The 21,401-nt window shown below is 38.1% G+C and overlaps 1 protein-coding gene and 1 long non-coding RNA gene across 3 annotated transcripts; one reads left to right on the top strand and one right to left on the bottom strand.

The window, feature by feature from the left end:
- Positions 1-7,839: 7,839 nt before the first annotated feature.
- On the top strand, positions 7,840-9,607 carry LOC143847809 (uncharacterized). The gene is made up of 2 exons (XR_013235235.1): positions 7,840-9,208; positions 9,312-9,607. It is a non-coding gene; the product is annotated as an uncharacterized LOC143847809 (long non-coding RNA).
- Positions 8,726-13,396, bottom strand: LOC143847785 (protein CHUP1, chloroplastic-like). 2 transcript variants are annotated; one of them, XR_013235230.1, is made up of 4 exons: positions 12,734-13,321; positions 11,503-12,258; positions 10,125-11,173; positions 8,726-9,202 (listed from the first exon to the last, which is right to left on the bottom strand). XR_013235230.1 is itself a non-coding variant. In XM_077356552.1 (4 exons), exons 3-4 carry the CDS (start codon positions 12,133-12,135, stop codon positions 10,190-10,192), a joined length of 1,617 nt encoding a protein of 538 aa, XP_077212667.1. In that variant the 5' UTR covers positions 12,136-12,258; positions 12,734-12,801; positions 13,344-13,396; the 3' UTR covers positions 9,724-10,189. The 2 variants fall into 2 exon arrangements, 1 of the variants encoding a protein (XP_077212667.1); XM_077356552.1 differs by lacking the exon at positions 8,726-9,202 and adding an exon at positions 13,344-13,396 and having other exon boundaries at positions 9,724-11,173; positions 12,734-12,801.
- Between the last annotated feature and the right edge of the window lie 8,005 nt (positions 13,397-21,401).

Here is a 21,401-nt window from a genome sequence, read left to right as displayed (position 1 = left end):
CTCTCTGAAGAGCTTTGGTGACAAGCCCTCAGTCAAAGGATCCGCCAACATAAGTGCGGTGCTTATGTAATCTTCAGATACACACTGATTCTGAACTTCCTCACGACTAGGGGTGGACATGGTTCCGGTTCGAACCGAGGAACCGAACCGAACCGGCACATTTGGTTCGGTTCGGTTCCATTTCTATATGGTTCGGTTCCGGTTTAAAAATTCGGGAACCGGTGAAAATTCTGTTCGGTTCTGGGTTTGGGATCTCGGAACCGAGAACCGAACCGAGAACCGAATTGGTTTAATGAGGGCCTGTTTGCTTTGGATATTAGGGCCTGATTATTTCCCAAATTTGTAGTTCATGGCTTCATGCATTGCCAAAATTTGTGCATGATTATCCCACCTGTTTGTACTTCTTCATACTTCATATAAGTTTTGCATTGCCCAAATTTGTGCCTGTTACTGTTACTGTTAGTGCTTGTAATTCATATATAAACAGGGCCATTGGTGAAGGTTGGGTAAACCCAGAACCGAACCGATTATATATGGTTCTGGTTCGGTTCGGTTCCACAAATATATGGTTCGGTTCTGGTTCCAATTTCAGGGAACCGATTATACATGGTTCGGTTCTGGGTTTAGCCCAAAACCAAACCGAACCGAACCATGTCCACCCCTACTCACGACAATATGTCAATACATTGACCCCATTACTTGATTTGTCGTTCTTGGAATTGTAAAACCGCAGCGGAATTATCACAATACATTCTCAGTAACTTGTCGACTATCAACAAGATAAAACCCCGAGACAAAATTCCGCGACTTCAAGGCATAGTACAAGGCCTTGAAGTACACAATAAACTCGGTACCCAAGGTGGAAGCAACTGAGTGTCAATTTGACATTCTTCCACGATTTAGGACTTTCTGCAAAATATACTAGAGCAGAACTCTAGGTGTTCCGACAACAGTCAGAATTAGGTTAATCAATCACACTAGGGCTATCTCATTTACTTATGTAAGCATTAAACCTTTAGTCCCTTACAGACAATATATAACCTTTTGGCAAATTTCCAATGATCCATACATAAATAACATTGGTACTTTCTAAATTTGCCCACCATATAGGTTATACACAGATAGGTGCAGATTTAAACATTCAATAGACCCCAATTGCGGAACTATTAAGGATCCTCTTTATCTGCTCCTATAATGAATCGATCCTGGGACCTTAGAACTGACTGAATATATCACCCTTAACTATAGGAACACTACAAATGAAGTAATTTATCCATGTTCAATACTTAGGACTTTACCAAGATAGGCTTTCTGCAATCTCAGCAATCCTCAAGTCCCAACTACGTGAATCTAAACTCCTATTATGTAGGATGCTTCACTTGAATTCTTTTGTATGAATATCATTGGACATGGTTAAGTACTACTAGCAAGTAGTATACCATCAACACATAACACGAGGAAAATAATATTACTCCTCTGACCTTAAGATATATCCATTATCCTGTGATAATTCCTTAAAACTTAACATAGAGAGTACTTGATGAAACTTTATGTACAATTGTCGGGAAGTCTGCTCTAAACCTTAAGCAGAATCTCTAAGTCTACAGACTATGTGCCTCTTTCCTTAGCCTCAAGGATTGTTCGGTAGTCGTCACCACCAAAACATCTATAATGTGGGTTGTTAACTTATATGTGTCTTTTAATGTTCCAATGAGCATTGGTACCACCTTCTCTTGGATCACCAATACCGGTACTATAATCTGGTTCTCCTTAAAGGTGATTTTACTAAAGACACTACACTCCCACTAAGGTCACCATCCTTTAGAAGTCTTGGCACATTTAATCCCGACAATATACGTACTATCGGTCAATCAACAGAACCTAAAACCCTTAAATACTTTAAGATAATCTATGAAATTGCAACTTATGGTCATAGAGCTTAATCACTATATTCGTGGGTTATAAACTTTTGCCTCATGTAAACAACCCAAAGTTGCATGTTTCCCAATTTCAGCTTCCTTATGACCCATAAATCTTAAAGGGTCTTAGGCACAGCCTTACTTGGATCACAAAATACATGAGTGTTTTAAGAGTTTTAACCCACAATCTTAGGCAACAGAGAGTTGCATAAATGACCCTTATTGTTTTGATCGTTTATGTCAAGTTAATTCTCGACTCTTACCTTATAGATCACAAGCAAAGATAGGGCCTCATACTTCTGATTAGAGAGACACATTTAAATATGGCTAGAAAATTTAACCAAAAGGGTAACACCTTCCGCCACCAACTGTCAGAGTCCAAAGATCCAAGATGTCATTGTGCATGACCTTTAGTAGATCAATACTCTTGGTGACACCCCAAACCGATTAATCTTTGTATATTTCTTCTTCAATGTACCCTGTATCCTTGTTTAAATCGGTAAAATCAAGTGAATCTAGAATTCTTCTTTTGCCCAACTATCCTCAGATATGTGGTTAAAAAACTTAAACCACTGATTGGATAAATTCTTGTTCGCGCGATTTCATTTATTTCTAACAATACTGATTATCTCATTCTAATGCAAGGTGGGCCAAGTCTGACCTTGAGAGAAGTGCAATCCAAGTCAATAAGGATTGCCCTGAAGAGAACCAAAATCACTAAATGGAAAATGAAAAACTAGAGAGAATCCATTATACTTCCAGATCTTGATTCATAGCCAAAGGAATCAAGTTTTTCTAGAATAAGGTTTCTAGTTCATATGAAACCAAAATTTCAGAAAAGAGTGGCGAGTAATAATGGATTCAACAGCCACCTTTATTGTATTTCCCGATATAATGGTATACTCTCCTCTACTAAGCACCTAACTCGCACCAAGACCTCACATAGAATTCTAAATGTGAATAGTAACGCCTTAATCTATTCACAAATATTTTTCCGGAGTACTTACGAAATAGAAATCATAATATACAAAGATATGATATTAATTCCAGGCCATATCGAACTTAAGGGATCCATACTTTATGTGTCATTTATTATTCAAGATAATGGCACTTGATACCAAGTTCACTCTCTTTAATTGATAATGCTAAGACTAGTCTATATCTTCAGGACTCTAATGTTGCCATTTAAAATAACCAAAAGGTGTGTCGAAAGTGAGCACAACCAAGGTTCTGAATCTAAAGCCTTTCAAAGTGTGCTCAAAACTACAACTTTGGTGAATATACTTTAAGGTTATTAAAACACATCATAAGGGTATTTGCAAGTGCTTCCAATTATCCTCTAAAATATTCACTAACTACATTCAAGAACTCCTTTGTATTTTTGAGTCTTAAAAATATCTCAAATTCCATAAAAAATGGAGGTCTACCATTACTACTAGAGTGATACTAACATTGAACTCTCACTATTCATAAGCATCTTTTAGATGTGGGTTTAGTGAGCCTGTCATTCAATGATACATAGTCTAGCCTTTTGTAGTCTTGAATTATGCAGATCTATTCCATCACTTGCTAAGGTTTCTGACCCACCCGATTGTAGTACCGGTACTGGTGATCCAAGAGAAGGTGGTACCAATGCTCATTGGAACATTAAAAAACACATATAAGTTAACAACCCACATTATAGATGTTTTGGTGGTGACGACTGCCGAACAATCCTTGAGGCTAAGGAAAGAGGCACATAGTCTGTAGACTTAGAGATTCTGCTTAAGGTTTAGAGCAGATTTTCCGACAATTGTACATAAAGTTTCATCAAGTACTCTCTATGTTAAGTTATAAGGAATTGTCACAGGATAATGGATATATCTTAAGGTCAGAGGAATACTATTATTTTCCTCGTGTTATGTGTTTGGTTTAAATTTCAAGAGAGAGGAAGTCGGTCCCCATCACCGTCTGTTGTGGAGTGAGGAGAAATACCGGAATGGAATCCTTCCGGTGATAGCAAAACGATATTCGGCTTTCGGTATGTTCCCTTTACTGTTTCAATTTCAATCCATATGGTTAATTGTGATATTCTCAAAGTTGGACCGCCAAAGATCCGTTGCCCGTGTTCCTTTTATGATGAACACTTACATGTGGTATCAGAGCCACGGTTCCGACGAGAAAATGGCGAGAAAATCGCATTAAAAGTGATTGAAATAGGGTTTGTGAAAACTTGTATTTTGAGTACCGCCATCAATTTTGGAGTCGGATCGATGATTAAATGGCACTGAAACGTTGCTTGTGTTCCCATGAATCCAACGCAACAAACGGTTCATCGATCCGATGTCTGGATTGCATTTGGTGGCGATTTAAAGATGAAGATTTTAACTTTTGGGGAAGTTTTGGACCTAGCCGGAAAACAGTGTGCCGCCGGCGACCGGCTTGTCCGACCGGAGATTGTCAGGTGTTGTTACGAAGTTCGTTGAGAGACGAGTCCAACGGCGTATTGTGAGCCTCAATCGGACTTCAAACGAAGCCGCAATAATAAATCGAACTTTCAGTGTTTTTTCGGATAATTTCCAAACACCCCAAACATCATCAAGTTCATCTTCCATTCGAGCGATCTTTTCAGACACCCTCAAATGGTCATCAGTCAAGCTTTTCAGTGCCAACTCTCTCGTTACTACAGAAGGAGAACTCCATACCAGGCTTAGGAATTTTGTTTTACAAGCCATTAATATGCCGGAGCCGCTCCAGAAAATCGCTCTAGTAGTGCAGCCCCATATGATATCCTCCCTCCATTCTTGGGCCGAAAAGGGCACAATCGTAGCAGCCAATGAAACAAAGTAGGTGAACCATCATTTCGTAAGTTTTTTAGTTGCAAAAGCCACAAACAATGATGATTCTAATGGAGTTATAGCATTCATCATATTCGATTTCAGATGACATTTGAGAATATATGCGGCATGTTTGTCGGTTTGGAGCAAGGGCCACTTCTACAAGAGGTTGGTAAGTGGTTCACAGGCATGACTGCAGGATTTAGAGCACAACCATTCAACTTTCCTGGCACTGCATACCACCATGCCCTTCAGGTGAGATGCGATCGTCCTATCTTTTTTCTCCTCTTTTTCTAGTTGCCTTCTAGGCAAGTAAGACATTGAATCCAAAGAAAGGGGACTAATATCTGCATAACCATGTATGGATTGACAAAACTGGCATGTTGCGACCTTTCTGATTCCTCAAGCACTTCATGTTTTTTTTTTTAACAATTGGATCCTCTTTTACCCATTCTTAGAAGGGAAAACAATTACATTTGAAATCAAATTATGTTTAGGTTGATGACTCTCTGATTCTTCAATAATATAAATTATATATAAATACTTTCCATGGCAGTGTCGGAGGAAGCTGGGGGCAGTGTTCCGAGCAGAACTGGTGAAGAGGAAGCAAAGAGGAGATGTTGCAAGTGAGGAAAGAAATGACCTGATGGATGGGCTGATGCAAATCAAGGATGAAGAAGGAAAGCAACTGGGAGATGAGGAAGTGGTCGATAACATTGTCCCCCTCATCGTCGGGAGTTATGAACCCACTAGCGTCGCAACAACATGGTGTCTGTATTACCTTGCCAAATCCTCATCCGTGCTCCGACGCCTTCGAGTACTCATTTTAACACTATATATATATATATATATATATATATATTCCGGGGTTAAGGACCATAGTTTCAAAACTCCCCCATGTCATCATGGACTCTTCCATTCAACTCTCTATTACCTTGGCCTTATCATTGTCCAAGTCCGCAGTTCGTTCTACAAAGTCAATCATAGCTCCTTTGACTCTCCCAAGTTATGACCGCATCAACCAAGTACTCGACCACCTACATCTGCTTTTGAAACACTGGTTAAGACTGCTCCAAGCACAAAGATTCTCCAAGTGCTCCCAATTTTGTGAGACGGTCTTCCAATTCATTAGCACGTCTAGGAATAAGAAAAAAGAGAAAGACCTATCTTTGCTCATCTCTTTAATCTCATCTATGTATTGACCTAGCCTCCATGTGCCATCTCCTTTGCTCTTGCCAACTGAAATAGTGTTGGATGAGTCACCTTCTATCTCTAGATATCCCTCTAGTTAGTCAAGAAAGATCCAAATGCCCCTATGAATTTCTAACACCATGTATCTTAAACATTCCACATAAATCCTCACAAATATGTGGAGAACTAAAAGTCTTCAAGATATATAGTTTCACAATTGCTACACCTTGTCTTTCCTTCATTGTTATCAGCCATTTTCCTTGTAGCTTGCTCCTACATCCATCCATTATCAACAGCCCCTATTCTCTAAAGACACACACTTCATATATTTTTTCAATAGAACTCAAAAATCTCTTGCAGGAGGAGCACATGAAGATTTGTGAGCAAAAGAAAGGGGCCTTCATTACAGTGGAAGATATTAGAAAAATGAAATACACACACAAGGTATTCATCAGGTATGCAATGTCATCCCATTGCATCCCTTCTCTTAATTTTTGTTCTTTTTTTTTGTTTTTTGCTATGTTTTCTGGGTGAACAAGAGTTTATCAATGGCTTCCTCTCTTTCATTATCTACAGGTCATCGATGAAACGGTAAGAACGGCAAATGTTGCTCCTATGATATTCCGCCAGGTAAACAAAGACGTCGATTACCAAGGTACGGAAATGAGATCACAAATTCATTGTCAAATGATATCAATGGATTACATGTAGAACTAGATCAAACATTCATCAGCTTGATTTCATGATAAAAAATTCTAAACCTAACAGATCTTGTTCATCCTGATTACTAGAATATAAAAAACTAGTTTAGATGTAACCTCAATCTGCCATCTGATCGTGAATCACTGGGTTGGATCTTCCAATAACACTCCCAGTTGATCATACATTAAATGGGATTAGATCACCTTCGATCGAAAAGAATTTTAAAAAAAAAGGATAAATAAAAATGGATCACCTTCGATTGGTGTTTGGTAGCGACCAATCCGTTATTTATAAACCACCATGTTAGAGTTCTCTCTGTTATAGAACTCTAACATGTAAATCAGTTCAATCTAATAAGAACAAACCCTAATTAAAAAAAAATCTTATCCTTATGTGGTTGGGCTACACTAAACATCTGTATCCAATTCAACTTCTTAAGGTGTACCAGTTACCCAATTAACCCTAATAATCCGTATTGAAAAAGGTATATATGGTAATTTCACCTTTAATCAACTTTTTCAATCGAGACTATTAATCTGTCTGTAATCAATGGTAAACCAGATTAGGTCTTACATTACTATCTCGAATTGCAGGTTATAGAATACCAAAAGATTGGAAAGTTGTTGTGTGGCTCCGTCAACTACATACAGATCCAAATAACTTTGAAGATCCCTTCAATTTTAATCCTGATCTGATGGAATGTAAGTTAAATATTTCCTATATTCCTTATTCTGTGTTTGCTATAAAACCCATAGTGAAAAATATCTTGCTGGTGTATTTCTCATGGGATTTTGAAATTTTGGATGTTTTTGAGAAAATCTTGTAAAAATTAAAATGAGTAAAAATAAGCTTTTTTTTTCAAAAGAATCAAGAATTTCATAAAAATGAAAGAAAATGCATAAGTAAAAAGAAAAAAAAAGTAAAATTGGAAATATTTTCAAAAAATCGTGATAATATTTTATATTTAGAGGAAACTGTTGGTGAGCTTAAGCGCACCAAACCTATGGTGCGCTTAAGCTCCCCAATCACATGGCTCCCCAATCACATGTGGTGATCCAAACCATTCATTTGCAAGGCCTTATGATAGATAGGGGGTGTACCAAAAATCAGCTCCATAGGATCATCCTAACCTCTCCATTTGTGGAGGACAAAAAATGGGCAGATTTGTGTCTGTCCATTTTTGTCCTTCACAAATGGAGGGGTTAGGATGATCCTATGGAGCTGATTTTTGGTACACCCCCCATCTATGTAAGGGACTTTAAAATGAATGCTTTGGATCATCCTAACAAAGTGGGCCCCCATGTGATTGGGTGCTTAAGCTCACCATAAGTTTGGTGAGCTTAAGCGCACCAACAGTTTCCTCATATTTATGTTTATGTTTTTCAGGTAATAAGTTGCTATACAATGGATGCACATATTTTTCGGCAAGAAAATTCATACTAAAGGTCAATATGTCCAATGATTCAAACTGTTTATCTACTTGGCCTTTCTATAGATGGCCATGCCCCAAACTTAAGCCCATTTGTCAATTCTCTGTCTCCAGTTTGTGGCCTTTTTGGATGGCTAGAAAGTAAGAAAAGGACTGTTATATCCATCAAAAAAGTATTGGGACAGTGTATTGTTTCTCACTCCCCATGCGATTCTCCTTGGGTTAGTTATCTAGTGTAACTAGGATGGAGTGAGGGACTATTTATATAAGGTATTGAAAACCTTAGGAGGAGAGAAACCACACAACCAACTGTGATGCTGACAGAAAAAAGATAAGAGTTTATTCTTTGTAATTTCGCATCTGAGAAATTGAGAGTGGTTTTCCTTTTTGTTTTGTGTGTATGGTCTTAGTTGAGAAGGGAGGAAAGGGGTTGCAGGTTTATCCATTGTAATCCTTATATTTTTGCTTTCTCATAGTAGAAGAGACGAAAAGAATTGTGGTTTTTGGGTTTATTCATTGTAAATTTGTAATCCTTGCTTTTTTGCTTTCTCATAGTGGAAGATCATGATCTCACCCGTGGATGTAACATAAAAAGTTGGCGTGTGCATCTTGTAGTTTGTTCCTTTTTATTTCTTTGCATGCAATTGAATCGTATTTTGCCCGTTGGATTTCTCAACTAAAAATCTTTCCACAGTTCAGAAGATTGGCATAATGATGAATGGCTCATCAATAGTGAAACCTAGGACAGTTGCAGTCACCACAAAAAATATGTGCACTAAAGATACATAAATATTTGCTACTATGGTGAAACCCAACACATGTGAGCCCTACTTGATTCATGTGAATTGTATATCAGACAGAATCAGACCTTCATTGGTAATGGGGCCTGATTCCAATCTGCTTTAACTAAAATTACCCACGATGGGATTTTGCAATGGGCGTTGTCTCAACAAATGGTTTCCCTTCCCTCTAGTAGCATTCATGAATTACGCGAGTTGCTGATTGAAAGAATTTCTGCTAATGATTTTTCAGGAACTTCCAAAGCCAGGAACATTGCAAGCATTTGGTTTGGGACCGAGGATTTGTGCAGGAAACATGCTGGTGAGAACACAGCTCTCCATCTTTCTTCATCATCTCGCCATGGGCTACAGGTGAAATCCCTTCAGATTCATCTCAAACTAGTGCTTAATTTGTCTAGAGTATATGAATCATGAAAATAGTACTGAGGGTTAAGCTATTTGGTGGTGTCTCAAGGTGGGAACTCATCAACCCGGACGCAAAGATAAGGTACCTTCCTCATCCAAGACCGATGGATGGGGCCAAGATGAAATTCCATGCAATCTGAGACACTCCTTTGATTACAGCTTGTTTATCATGTATCCTTAAGAAATACAAAGAACCACTTTAAGAAATAAAAAAGCATCCTTTCTTGTACTAATCAATCAGTTGTTTGATTGATATTAAGTGTGTTCTATTTCTTACTGAAAATGTGAAAAGCTTAGTTCTGTTTTGGGGGCCCTCTGTTGGGCTCCCCTTTGTCTGTTCCTGTATTTCTCTTGTATGTTTTGTTCCTTCAATGCAGATCTAAATTGGTAAAAAGTATGTTATGTATCATTAGTCTAATAAATAAAACGAAAAATATAATAACCTATAAACTATTCTCTCATTGACAAACTAAAGAAAGCTCATAATAACCTATAAAATTCCATGGTCCTCTTTCAGAGGTGCCTGCTAATGCAGGGTTGGTTCCAATGATAAAAATGGCAGAAGAAATTATACAAAACCCCAATACAACAAAAGAGATTTGAATGAGTAAAGAAATTTTAAGAGTAGGATCCTACAGAGATGGTGTAAATTAGCCCTGTATAAATGCATAGATCATAATCATAGTCATGTCCAGCTCAACAAACATAGAAGATAAGACTTGGGCTCTAGATATTAGCCACGACAAAGATTTCTTGGCAACTTATTTGGAGCATATTGTATGAATTAACCTATCCCATGCTGGCAGGAAAATATGCATATGGCCAGGCAATGGGATGGGAGAAATAGTAGGTGTAGGCGTACCTGAGGGAAGATGGAATCCTCTAAACCATTGGTTGTGATAGAAAATAAGTAAAGGATGATGATTTCTAGTGTGACATTGAGTTCGTGCGCGAGCTCTTCAATACGTGAGCAAATTTCATCAATTCCAACTTCTCAGTACCATCATAGTCCTGATCAAACCGACAATCCCCACCAACCAAATCCATCTCACCACCCTCTCCCAATACCATTCTCCTGTATCTATACGAAGATCCCACATCACTCTGTCTCTCTTCCTTGTCTTCGATTTCCCTGATATTTTCTAGTTGTAGGCTCCTTGAACTGTGGAAATCCAATGAAGACCTCGACATGCTCTTAGAGTGAGTGATCTTTTTCTGTCTCTCATCAGTTGTTTGGGCTTCCATTCTCTTTGGAGTTGTTGCCGAATCATGTGATCCATGTAGATTGTTGGTGGAATGTTCTACAGTCGTGCAGGAAGAAAAACTACGGTGCGAATATGTCCTTCGCAGTTCATCCAAGGAACCAAATGAAAATGATGCCCTTCTGCCCGAATTAGTACAGCTTGTCGGAGTTCTGTCTGTAGATGAAACTGTATTACTGTTATTGTTACTGTTATGACTGTCCTTTCCCAATACCAATTTCTTGAGCTTGCTTAAAAATTTCGATTTGCTTGTGCTACTATTTCTCGTAGTGTACGAAACATCGACAGAGGAATCATCGAACTCACCCATCTCTGTGAGAGTGGATGCTTGAGATGACGAACAATATTCCAAATCAAAGTCCATCAAGCTGATGCTACTCTCGTCAATTCCTGAGTTTGAGTACTCAAGTATGAGTTGTTTAGCCTTCTCTTCGGACTCGGGATTCAATGTCTTGCTTAGATCCCTCGCAACTGTTTTTCCAGGAGGGGCTTGATAATTCCTCAGCTCATAGCGCAAGCAAGCATTGACCCACCTGAGATAAACAAGCTCCTCCACGTCAGCACAGCGATCCGTTCGGAGCCTCTCTAATTCCTTCGTCAATTCATCATTTGTTTGTCTTAGACGGTTAGATTCCTCTATTACTTCAGGCTGCAACAAAGTTTCTATGTTAGTTTGAAACAGAAGAAAGCCTGGGATTAACTGTGAACCAACCAATCACTCCAAAGGCTTAAGCCGTTAGAGATGGTGCTATTTAATCACTTATACTTCAACACTCCCCCTCACGTGTGGCCCTTCCTTTTTGGGTTGGCCGTGCACGTGGCACATGTGGGCCCTCTTTGGGGCCGTACACGTGGATTTTTAATATCAAGGGGTTGTTGGGTTTTGAACCCAAGAAGCTTAAGCTGTTGGAGTTGGTGTTGTGTTTAATCATTTATTATTCAACATTAACAAAGTCCAATAAGGATGTGATTACTTGCCTCTGAACCCTCAAAAAAAGAAGAAGCTAGGATTTGGGTGGACTCTAACTTCATAGCCAAATCAGAATTCTCACTCTGCAACCTTGAATTTGCCCTCTTGAGTTCCGCCAACTCGTCCTCCAGACCCTTTTGCCTTTGGAGCTTCTTCTGAACCTCTGCATCATCCCTAGCAGCCCTGCATTCCAGTTCTTGCAAATTGGAGACCCTCAACTGGAGGGTGGCTAGGTGTTCCTTGGTCTGTTCACTATCTGACCTTATCTTCCTCGTCAGCTGCCTGATCTTTGCTCTAGCAGATTCGAGCTCAGCCGTGACCTTCAAGTAATCAGACACCTGAGCCTCAAGCCTCTGTTTGTCAACCTGCAAGGACTCGATCTTGAGAGTGAAAAGTTTAGCCTCCATAGTGTTTATCTTTAAACGGTTCTGCAGCTCCCGGACAGCGGCTTCTTGTTCTCTTAAGCCATAAAATTCAAGCAATTGGATCTCCATGTTCTTCTCCCTCTCTCGAAGGACTTGGACCATATTCCTCAAGTTCATGATCTCTTGCTCCATTTCCTCCATTGCGTTGCCTCCTTTTCTTGTCTTTTGGACATGGACCTCAACAGCTTTCATTGTTGGTGAATCCCTGGTTACCATAAACTCCTTCGGTATGAGCTCGTTAAACTCAGGCAACAGGAAACCCTCTTCATCTACAGAATTTCTACTGTTGGGGGAAAACCCAATGACTGTATTATGGATGACCTTCTGGGGTATTTCTTCCTATGAGAAGGAAAGGATCACAACACAATTAGTCTCTTTCAAGACACATCTTCAAAAATAAACAGATCATAAAAATAGAAAGAAAATTTCCTACTTTTCATTTGACAAGTCCCATGGAATTCTACTATGAGAAAGCAAAATTACAAGGATTAAAATGGATTAAGCCAAACCCACAAACCAGCAACCCTTTCCCTTACTTCTCAACCAAGACCATACACAAGAAATCTGAGAAAACCCCAGAAGTAAAAACCAAGATTCTTCATGGCAATCTACTCACATAAAGAAGCTAATTTTTCATTTGGAATTCCATAAACTGGTCATGTCCAATGATGGGCTAACCAGAGATAGATATTCCAAGCAACCCAGAAAAATAAACTGAGGAATTGAAGGCTAGAGGCAATCAATTCACAGGGAAAAAAAAAACTAAAACATTGAAAGAGAAGAAAATCAATGGGTATTAAAGGATCATACATACATGTTGAGTTACCACTGATGACTGTATCTCTTTGAGACCCTCTCTTCCACCAACATCAACTTTACCACCTGAATCAAAACATCTAAAATCATAGCTACAAACTAAAACCCCCCAAAAGGTATAACATCAAAGAGAAAAATAAATAAATTAAGAAAGAAAGAAACAGAGATAACAAGCCTGAAGGTGGTTTTAGAAGGGGACGAATTTTTTTGGTTCTGAGATGGGAACAGAGATAGAATGCAAAGGTAAGAGCCAAAGCCACTCCAATTTTCAAAGGGACAGGTTTCATGATCACCCTCTTACTTTCTTTCAACATACCCTCCATCTCTTTCCCTCTAATATATGTATTAGAAAATCCTATTCCTAAAAACTATCTTTTTTCTCCTTTGGTTCAAAGACTTCAAACTCTCTCCCTCTTCCTCTTCCTCCATCCACATGCACATAAACGACTCTGCTCATGACCCATTCACATATATTTAAATAGAACAAAAATATGTCCTTGTTTGGGTAAATTTTGGAGCAGAAATATATAATAAGAACAACCCACAAACAGTACGAGAGAGAAAAGATGAATGGAAGGATGAGAAGAGAGAAAAAAGAAGAGAGAAACCTTTTTATCAGACTTCTCTACTGTTTGGGCCACGTTTTGGTTAGATTTTTGTCTCTTTTAACGCTCTTTCCCTTTTATGGGTTGGTTGGTTTGAGTCGAAAAGGAAAGGGTAGATGACTACTTATCATTTTTGTTTTTTGACACATATTTTGGATGAATGTGAAAAAGATTTTTCTTGGATTGTGTTTGGGTTGTAGAAATGAAATCAGTTTTTTGTGGGTCATCGACATCAATATCCGAAGCAAATCCAAAGAGTCCGTTTTTAAGTTGTGGACCCCCGTTTCAATCGCCCGTTTTAAATAACCATTGCCACCTTCCTCCTTTTGCTCGAGGAAATGATATATTCACCCCCATTTTAGTTGGGACGGCCTCCTTTAGTGTAAAAGAGTAGTCATAAATAAATACATGATTGTTTCCGTTTTCTTGCTGTATCTGTCTTTTCTCATTTTAATGTATCTGGTAGGGGTCTGCCTACCCCAGCTTACCCATAAAAATAAATAAATAAATAAATACACGACAGGGGCTGTCCAAGTTAAAAAGTGGGGCAAATATATCACTTCCTATGTAGTTTTTTTTAGAGAAAATCTCAGTTGTAAACTACGCTTTGGTGCGTTTGGATTGCGGAATCTAGAATCAAAATAGACATCACATTCCATTTATATTCCAATTCTCTCTGTTAATAGCAGAATTTTCATTCCCATTTTAATGTTTGGATAAGCAGTAGGATTCATCAAAGGAATCAGCTAGGGCTGAGAGAGACATAGATTTTGTCGCTCGAAAAGATTTTCTAGAGTGAGGGGGGGAGATTTGGAGAGGGGGAGGAGAGGAGAGATTCGGGAGAGGGGGAGAGAGATATTTACTCGCTGAGAAAGATTTTCTCTAGACATAGATAGATAGATTTGGAGGTCAAGAAGAGGGTCCGTAATCAAGAATCCACCTCTTCGGGCGGTAACAAAATCTGTCTGAAATCATGTATGGGGTTTCCCTTTACACAAACAAAGCCGACCCAAACTCCAAAATCGCAGAGACTGAGAGACAGAATCAGACACTGATCTAATTCCCGATTTTGGCAATCTAAACACACCCTTGGAGCTTTAGTCTACTCTCCTTTCCAAATGGTAACTAAAATATCCTTCCCTTAATAATTACCAAAGTTAATAATAGATTTTTTTTTTAAAAAAAAAGGGGAAATTACATTTACTTTAACCTGACGGAATGACTCAAAGTATAAGGTAGATCCCCTCCAATTCTGAATTGATTCATATGCATCTGTGTTGAATCAAAGTATAACATAGACCCCCTCCAATTCTGAATTGATTTATATGCATTTGGGTTGAATCAAAGTATAAGGTAGACCCCCTCCAATTCTGAATTGATTCATATGCATATGGGTTGAACCAGAGATCTTAATTAGCAATGATAGTGTTTTAACAAAGGGGGTCTACCTTATACACATTGAAAAGTCAGTTGGTGTAGTTGATGAGTTTGAAACTACATGGTTATCGTTGAATGTGTTAAAAAGTTGAGGAGGTGTAACTGTAATTTTCCCAAAAAAAGAAAAAAAGATAAAGCCAACAAAATGGATTTAAAATGACTGTCAAGATAATGAAAGATAATGCAAAAAACTTTTGTTATACATCCAAAATTCTAAAATGATTATCTATAGATGTTATCAAATTCTAAATCTAAATAGCAATGCAAGATTCATCAATTCTTCATCATATTTTACTAACTAAATTATACATAAAAAATAAAAATATTTTTAAAAGTGTTATGGAGAGTTCACATGAACGGAACGGCTCTTAAACACCTAAAATGGAAAGAAGAAGAAAAAAAAAAAAAACTCTATTTGTGTAGTTCATAGGATGCACTTGGAGCGCATTTGGATATAATTGAATTAGATTATTTATTACTATATATAAATATATATTGATTTAGACAATCTAACTATAATTTTTCTACATCCAATATTAGATCTCAGTACAATACATCTTAGATTTCACCCAAAACGAACACTACTTACCACTATTTTATGTGGAAAGTTGTAGGTGCATTCAACAACGCTTGCCTTCTTACTTACACAACTACTCTACAACATAAATACCTACAAACAAAATGAGTAAAAAGTTTGCAAAATTATTTTGTTAAAAGGAAAAACAAGGTACACCAGAAAACACGTAGTCGTAAAACCAACACAAGAGGAACTTGATTTACGTTCATTTCAAGTCATCAACTAGCTTCCCTTTCCTCAACCTCTCTTTACGGTATCATTAATCACCTTTATTGACTTAATGGTGGCCACGGAAAATACACGGGCAGAAGAAAAATGGTGGGACCTACAACTTTGAATGATCAATGACATTTATTTGTTTGTCTCCGTTGGGCCTATTCCTAAAAATTCTTTCCACAGGATGATCATAATCGTTCGATTTTATGCCGACATTTTTTGAACATTTTGAGCCGTCCATTTTGCACCACGTATATGGTAGGGTTGTGGACTCCGAGAAATGAATGGTATAGATAATCCCAAGTTGTAGGCCCCACTGCCTTTTCTTCTTGATAGGATATTAAAGAAACAAAACGTATATGCAGCTTTTAACGAAATGAATATGGTTGTTAGGAGAAATTACACGGTGTGATCCACGTGAAATGCACAAGAAGAATGATATCAGCACAAATATGTTTTTATAACAGGCATAAACCCACCTTCTCATATATGATTTATGCTTAACCAGATGTTAGAATTCCCAAAAAGCTGTCAGCAACCTTAATTGTGCGTGTCATTATACATATGGTAAAGGCCTATGGCTATGGGACAAGTTGATTTCGTGCCTATTATCAAAACATACTTGTACATATATCATTTCCCAAAATATATGTTATTTGCTAGGGACCATCGTAGAAAGCATTTCTCGGGGCGGCTGCTGCATGAGAGAGCAACCACCTCAGATGAATTAAATGAATAAGACAAAATCCGTTGACAGGTGAGCCTATGTGGCTGCTCTCTCATGCAACAACCGCCCTGTGAAATGCCTTTTGCGATGGTTCCTAGCAAATCCCTCGATGATGAAGTGGTCCGACGAACTCAACCAACTTTGGATTTATGGTTGTGTGCATGTCTATATTTCTCTTCTCCACCTCAAGTGTATACTATTGCCTATATTAAACGCCCATGTCGCATAGACACATATATGGCCCTAAAGCTAGACAAGTGTCTTAACATGGAATGAACACTTGCACATGCATAATAAATGTTGTATTGGTTAGACCCGTTCATGCAAGGACTACTCTCCTTTAACAAGATTCATAGGCCGACCTGACCCATCACTGTCTTTATATACGCGGCCACCTTCAATGCCGCTAACACATCCAAATAGGAGTTAGAGAAGAAGAAAGATTTTTTACTTTTATAGGTATTAAATGCTCATCTCAAAGTAGGACTTGAACTCTAAGAAAATAGAGAAAATTGGAACCAGCCATCTCGTTCCAGTTGTAAGTGCTCATTTATTATTCCCTTTTATCTGAATGACATAAAGAAAGACATTTACTTCCTAAAGTAAAATATCATTAAAATTCCATAGAGGTAATGCCGGATACAAATGTTTTAAATTCCGGCCAAAATACTGAATTTTCGACCCGGACCGAAATTTCAATCCTTTCATATAATTTCACATCTTGCCCTAGGGTAAGAGCCTCAGATGATGAGATGAATGACTGTTGAAATACCAAGAATTGGAATCTGAAGAGATGGCCGGTAAGCTCTATATTTATGCATTCAAATCACATAAAGTTTATAAAACAAGAGAAATTATATGGTGCCGCGGTACGATAAAAGTATCGCCCTTGATATTTGATCCAACAGCAGCCTCTTAAAAAGTGGGCTACTGTTGGATTGAATATCTAGATTTTCTTATCGTGACTATAGTTTATCTTCTCTCATTTCAGGTTAATTTCTTATTGAGCAGCCTTATGGTGCATGAATGACATAGGAGTGACCTAAGAATAGAGTTGGCATAACAACAGTTTTAATCTCACACCTTAATTTCAAGGAAAAAAGGAAAGAGATACCAAAGAAGCGTTTATAGGTTCGATTCTGATATTGAATCTATCAGGATAAGAATATTGTAATCTTCTTGTTTTTGCTCATAGATATTTCTCATCGACTCTCTAGTGGGCCATCACTGTAGGGAAAACACCATGTGGGAATTTAGGTTGAGCTTTTATTGTGAGAAGGGATTCCTTTTTTTTTTTTATAGCAAAAGCTCAATGTGTGAGTCTCGTCTTAAGTCTCAAATATATGGCATGGCTGCCTTTTAATTTTGTTTCTATTAAGAGTAGGGTTGACGATGGACTAGGTGCTCAATGGGTATGTAAGATCCATTACATTTAAGGCTTGGTTAAGGTGAAAGCTAAGGGCCTGTTTGGCTACCATGAAAAATTATTTCTAGTAATATTTGTTAGCCCAATTGTTGTACAATTAAAGAAACTAGAAATACACAAATAGATGAAGAGAAATGGAGAGGATATTTTTTATTATTGGGAAAAATACACTTAGACCCCCTGTGGCTTCTGACACAATCAACTTAACCCCCTGGTTTCAATTTGTGTAAGGTAGACCCCCTCAGTGTTCGTCCACAGATTGAAGGGTTAGGATGATCCTCTAGAGCTGATTTTTTTAGCACACCCTATCTATGTCAGGGCCTATCAAATGAACGCTTTGGATCATCCAAACAATATGGGCCCACTGTGTTTTGGTAGTGGGCCCAAACCCATATCCGAATCCAAACACTACCTAAAACACAGTGGGCCCACATTGTTTGGATGATCATTTGATGGGCCCTAACATAAATAGGGTGTGCCCAAAAAATCATCTCCATAGGATCATCCTAACCCTTCAATCAGTGGACAAACAGTCAACTAAGGGGTCTACCTTACACAAATTGAAACCACAGGGCGTCTACTTGTAACCTTTTAAGCATTAGGGGCTAAGTTAAATGTGAAACCACATGGGGTCTAAGTGTATTTTCCCTTTATTATTTTCTTCATCTTACATCATAACCCAAACTAGTCTTGAAATAGACCACCTGTACGTGCAACCATCACACGCTACTAACGTAATGACGTTTTTCTTTTTCTTCACAGTTCCAATTAGACTATAACACAAGCTTGAATAGATAAACTCTACCTAGCTAATATCCTTTATGAAGAAGAAAAACTAGCACAACCGACACCAGAAAGTAGAAAGATACTTTAACTTGGACTCTTTAAAACCCAAACTTGGATAAAGACAAAAACTCTAAATTTGGTTGGACTTGGATTATTTTTCCAACGAATGAGAAAGAAGAGGTGAGAGAGATGAGGCAGTTGAGACGACAGGATAGGAGAAAACCCTTAAAAAACAAGGATAAAAAAATTCACTAATTCATATTGAGATTTTTTTTTCCCTTGTTTTTCAGTGTTGTTTCTTGCATCCCTCACTCCCACTCTCTCAACTCTCTCCCTCTCCGCCCATTTGTCACAGAAGGCTTGCTCGGACTTCAAGCCCACCGATTGTGGGCCGGGCTGGGCCTTAAAGGCAAGGGTTTAAGGATTAATCCGTTATTGTGATTACTTTTATATTTCTATTCCTATAATCCTATGCTTGCTTGAGAACATGTCCCGTTTTCTATCAGGTATTAAAGCCCGCGGACCTACGTGAACTCTGCCCATTTCCACACCTTTTCCCAGAATTTTCACCCCTTTTAATTGTTTTCTTCTTGAAAATGACTTCATTTTCATGAAAAGGCAGACAAGAGTGGGTGGAAATGCTGGGAAAGGGGGTTGAAATTTCATTTTCCTGTTTATTATATTAATTATAGTTATTAAACTATAATTGTAATGTGTAGAAAAATGACACATGCAACACACGAGATGCACAGAATCAAACATACAGAAGAAATGGCATCTTATATATAAGATACCAAAAATAAAAACAAAGGAGTTTCATACCTACTAATGAGAATAAGACAAAATCTACTGAAAAGTGAGCGGGTGTAGCTGCTGTCACCTGCAACAGATGGCCGTGAAATGCCTTTCTGCGATGGTTCCTAGCAAATCCCGATAATATGGGATTTGCTAGGAACCATCGCAGAACGCATTATGCGGAATGGCTGTTTCCTGAGAGAGCAGCCAGAGGCTCACTTTTTGTCTTATTCATTATATTAGGAATAATAGACCCTTGCAAAAACTAGCTTCGGGGGTGCCCCCATTTGTCCATTTCAATAAAGTGCATTTATAAGGGCACTTAGAAGTATAGAATTGGCACGACAAAATATAAATTTAAAGGGATTTGCTAGCGTCCATTGAAAAAGGCATTTAACAGATGCTCTGTAGCATGTCAGAGCAGCCACCTCATGAATGATGATAAAATTTGCCGAAAAGTGAGCCTCTGTGGTGCTCTGAAATGTGACAGAGCATCTGTGAAATGCCCTTTGCAATGGACGCTAGCAAATCCCAATTTTTTTTGTTTTTGATGGGTAGCAAATCCATGGTTTAAAATTTCGGTTTCGGTAACCATTTTGGACCCCACCAAAAACCGAAATTTGGTAATTTGGTTCCAAATTCCGGACCGAAATTTCGAATAACACTTTCTTTTTTTAATAAATAATGTCATTAAACCGAAATTTGGGACCGATATTACCGAAATCCGAAATTTGGTAAATGGCGAAAAATTGAATTTCGGAAAATTTCGATTTCGGTCCCAACACTGAATTTCAGAAAATTGAATTTCCAAAATTTTTTAAGTGTTGAAGTATAAATTATTAAATAACGCCAACTCTGACAGCTTAAGCTTTTGGAGTAATTGGTTGCTTCACATGTTATATCTCTCTCTCTCTCTGTAGAAATTGAGATGCCCTCTTTTGTTGTCAGGTTTCAACCAACTGCGATTCTGTATGGCTGGTTTGGGGAAGCCGATGAGGAGATCTCATATGTGGAGAGGAGAGGCTAAGGGCCCTAGCATGGAAGCAATGGAGTTGTGATGTGGTCGCACGGAAATCCACTAGATAATCTCCTAATCCTAACTTACTAGAGAATAATCTAATCTAACACTTTAGATCCCAAGGTCAGATCTGATATTCTCTAAAAGATTATATAGAGAATATACAGGGTCTGTTTGTTTCAGATTATGATCACAACCGATTGTGGAGTCCCCAACTGATTATTAGTAGGGGTGGTTATTCGGTTTATAACCGAACCGAAATAACCGAAGTTTGGTAACCGGAATAATTTCGGTTACCAAATTTCGGCAACTGAAACCGAACTGAAAAAAAATTCGGTTATAACCGAATTGTGGGAGAAAAAGAGGGAAAAAAGCAAAATCTTGGTTTGGATCGGAGGGCTAGGATCATCCGATCGAAAAGATTTTTTGAACACAACCTAATTAAGTTGTGATCAATCAAATGGACGGTTTCGATGATCCTACGGAGTGCACATATAACACTTTTTTTTTGGTAAAAAATGGTTTTTATCATAATTTCGGTTATTTCGGTTAACTGAATTTTTTTAGATAACCGAAACCGAAACCGAATTTCCAAAATAACTAACCGAACCGACCAAATGGGTTCGGTTCGGTTTCGGTTATTCGGTGATAACCGAATAATGCTCACCCCTAATTATTAGACTCAAAATTAGTGCAATTTTCGGTCCAATAATCGGTTGGGGACTCCTTTGAAGAAGTAATAAAAGAAATGAAATGACAAAAAACGATGGATTAAGAAATTAAATCCATTGAGAAGAAGGACACATGGGAGCTCGATTACTTCTCCTTCAGTCAAGTTAGTATTTAGAAAGAAGAATGGATAAGTCGGTAAAGTGGAAAAGGATAGAGCAAGATTAGCTAATTGCAAAAGGGTGCAAGTAAATGTATGAAATTGACTACACTGACGTTTTTGTTCTAGTTGCCCATCTTGGAACTATTTGCAATGATATTAGCCTTAACAACAAATAATCATTGGAAAATAGGATACCTTCCTTTTATTTTGTAAAGAAGAGCTGAACCATCGAGGCAAAATGGGTGGT

Source organism: Tasmannia lanceolata, unplaced genomic scaffold, assembly GCF_043159265.1.
Source record: "Tasmannia lanceolata isolate RefF3 unplaced genomic scaffold, GAP_Taslan_0.1 ptg000003l, whole genome shotgun sequence".
Taxonomy (NCBI): Eukaryota; Viridiplantae; Streptophyta; class Magnoliopsida; order Canellales; family Winteraceae; genus Tasmannia; species Tasmannia lanceolata.
The sequence above is the reverse complement of the archived record's forward strand: the minus strand, read 5'-3'. Positions and strand labels throughout refer to the sequence as shown.